The 731-nt window shown below is 76.7% G+C and overlaps 1 protein-coding gene across 1 annotated transcript in view; it reads left to right on the forward strand.

Moving 5' to 3' along the window:
* Nucleotides 1-3: 3 nt before the first annotated feature.
* Nucleotides 4-731, forward strand: part of LOC105002871 (taperin-like) — a gene marked incomplete at its 5' end in the record, with an annotated part of 6,146 nt that continues 5,418 nt past the window's right edge. The window contains one exon of the mRNA XM_010859722.1: nt 4-731. Within this exon, the coding sequence (XP_010858024.1) occupies nt 4-731 (728 nt within the window).

The raw sequence follows: 731 nt of genomic DNA on the forward strand, positions 1-731 counted from the left end.
ACCGCGGGGCCGGCGACCGAGCCGCTGGTGCTGGCCGAGAGTCTGGGCCCGCTGCGCGAAAACCCGTTCATGCGGCTCGAGTCAGAGCGGCGGCACGGGGCGCGGCGCGGCGGGGGCGCGGGCGTGGCGGGGCCCGGAGCGCGGCCCGCGGAGCAGCTGCTGGAGCTGTACTGCTGCGTGCCGGGCGTGCGCACCATCCGAGCCGACAACATCCTCATCATCGAGTCGGCGCCCGGCTTTCCGCCCGCGCCCGCGCCCGCGCCCAACCCGGGCCTCGGTCCTGGCGGGACCGCCCGCATCCGCGCCGCGGAGGTGCTTGTGTACGAGGCACCGCCGCCGCCCGGCCGCGTCAGCCGCCTGCTCCAGAAGTTCGACCCGCCGGCCGCGCCGCGCCGCCGCGGGAGCCCGGAGCGCGTCCGTCCCACGCCGCCGCCCTCTCCGGGCCCGGCCGTTCCACGCGTGGGCGAGCGCGCCGCCTGCTTCCAGTCCGATCCGGAGCGCTGCGGCTCAGGCCTTGGCCCCAGGCCCCGGCGCAGCGACTTCTTGCACAAGACCAGCAACAACTCCTTCACTGTCCACCCGCGGGGCCTGCGCCATAGTGCGGGCACTTGCCCACTCCCCAACGGGCCCGGGGCCCCAGAGTCCCGGGCCGGCGCTGCCAAGGGCTTTGAGGACTCCGCGCCTGGGCCAGGCGAGTGGAAGCCAAAGGTGGAGTCGGGGGAGGCCCCCGC

This window comes from Bison bison, unplaced genomic scaffold, assembly GCF_000754665.1.
Source record: "Bison bison bison isolate TAMUID 2011002044 unplaced genomic scaffold, Bison_UMD1.0 scf7180017856821, whole genome shotgun sequence".
Lineage (NCBI taxonomy): Eukaryota > Metazoa > Chordata > Mammalia > Artiodactyla > Bovidae > Bison > Bison bison.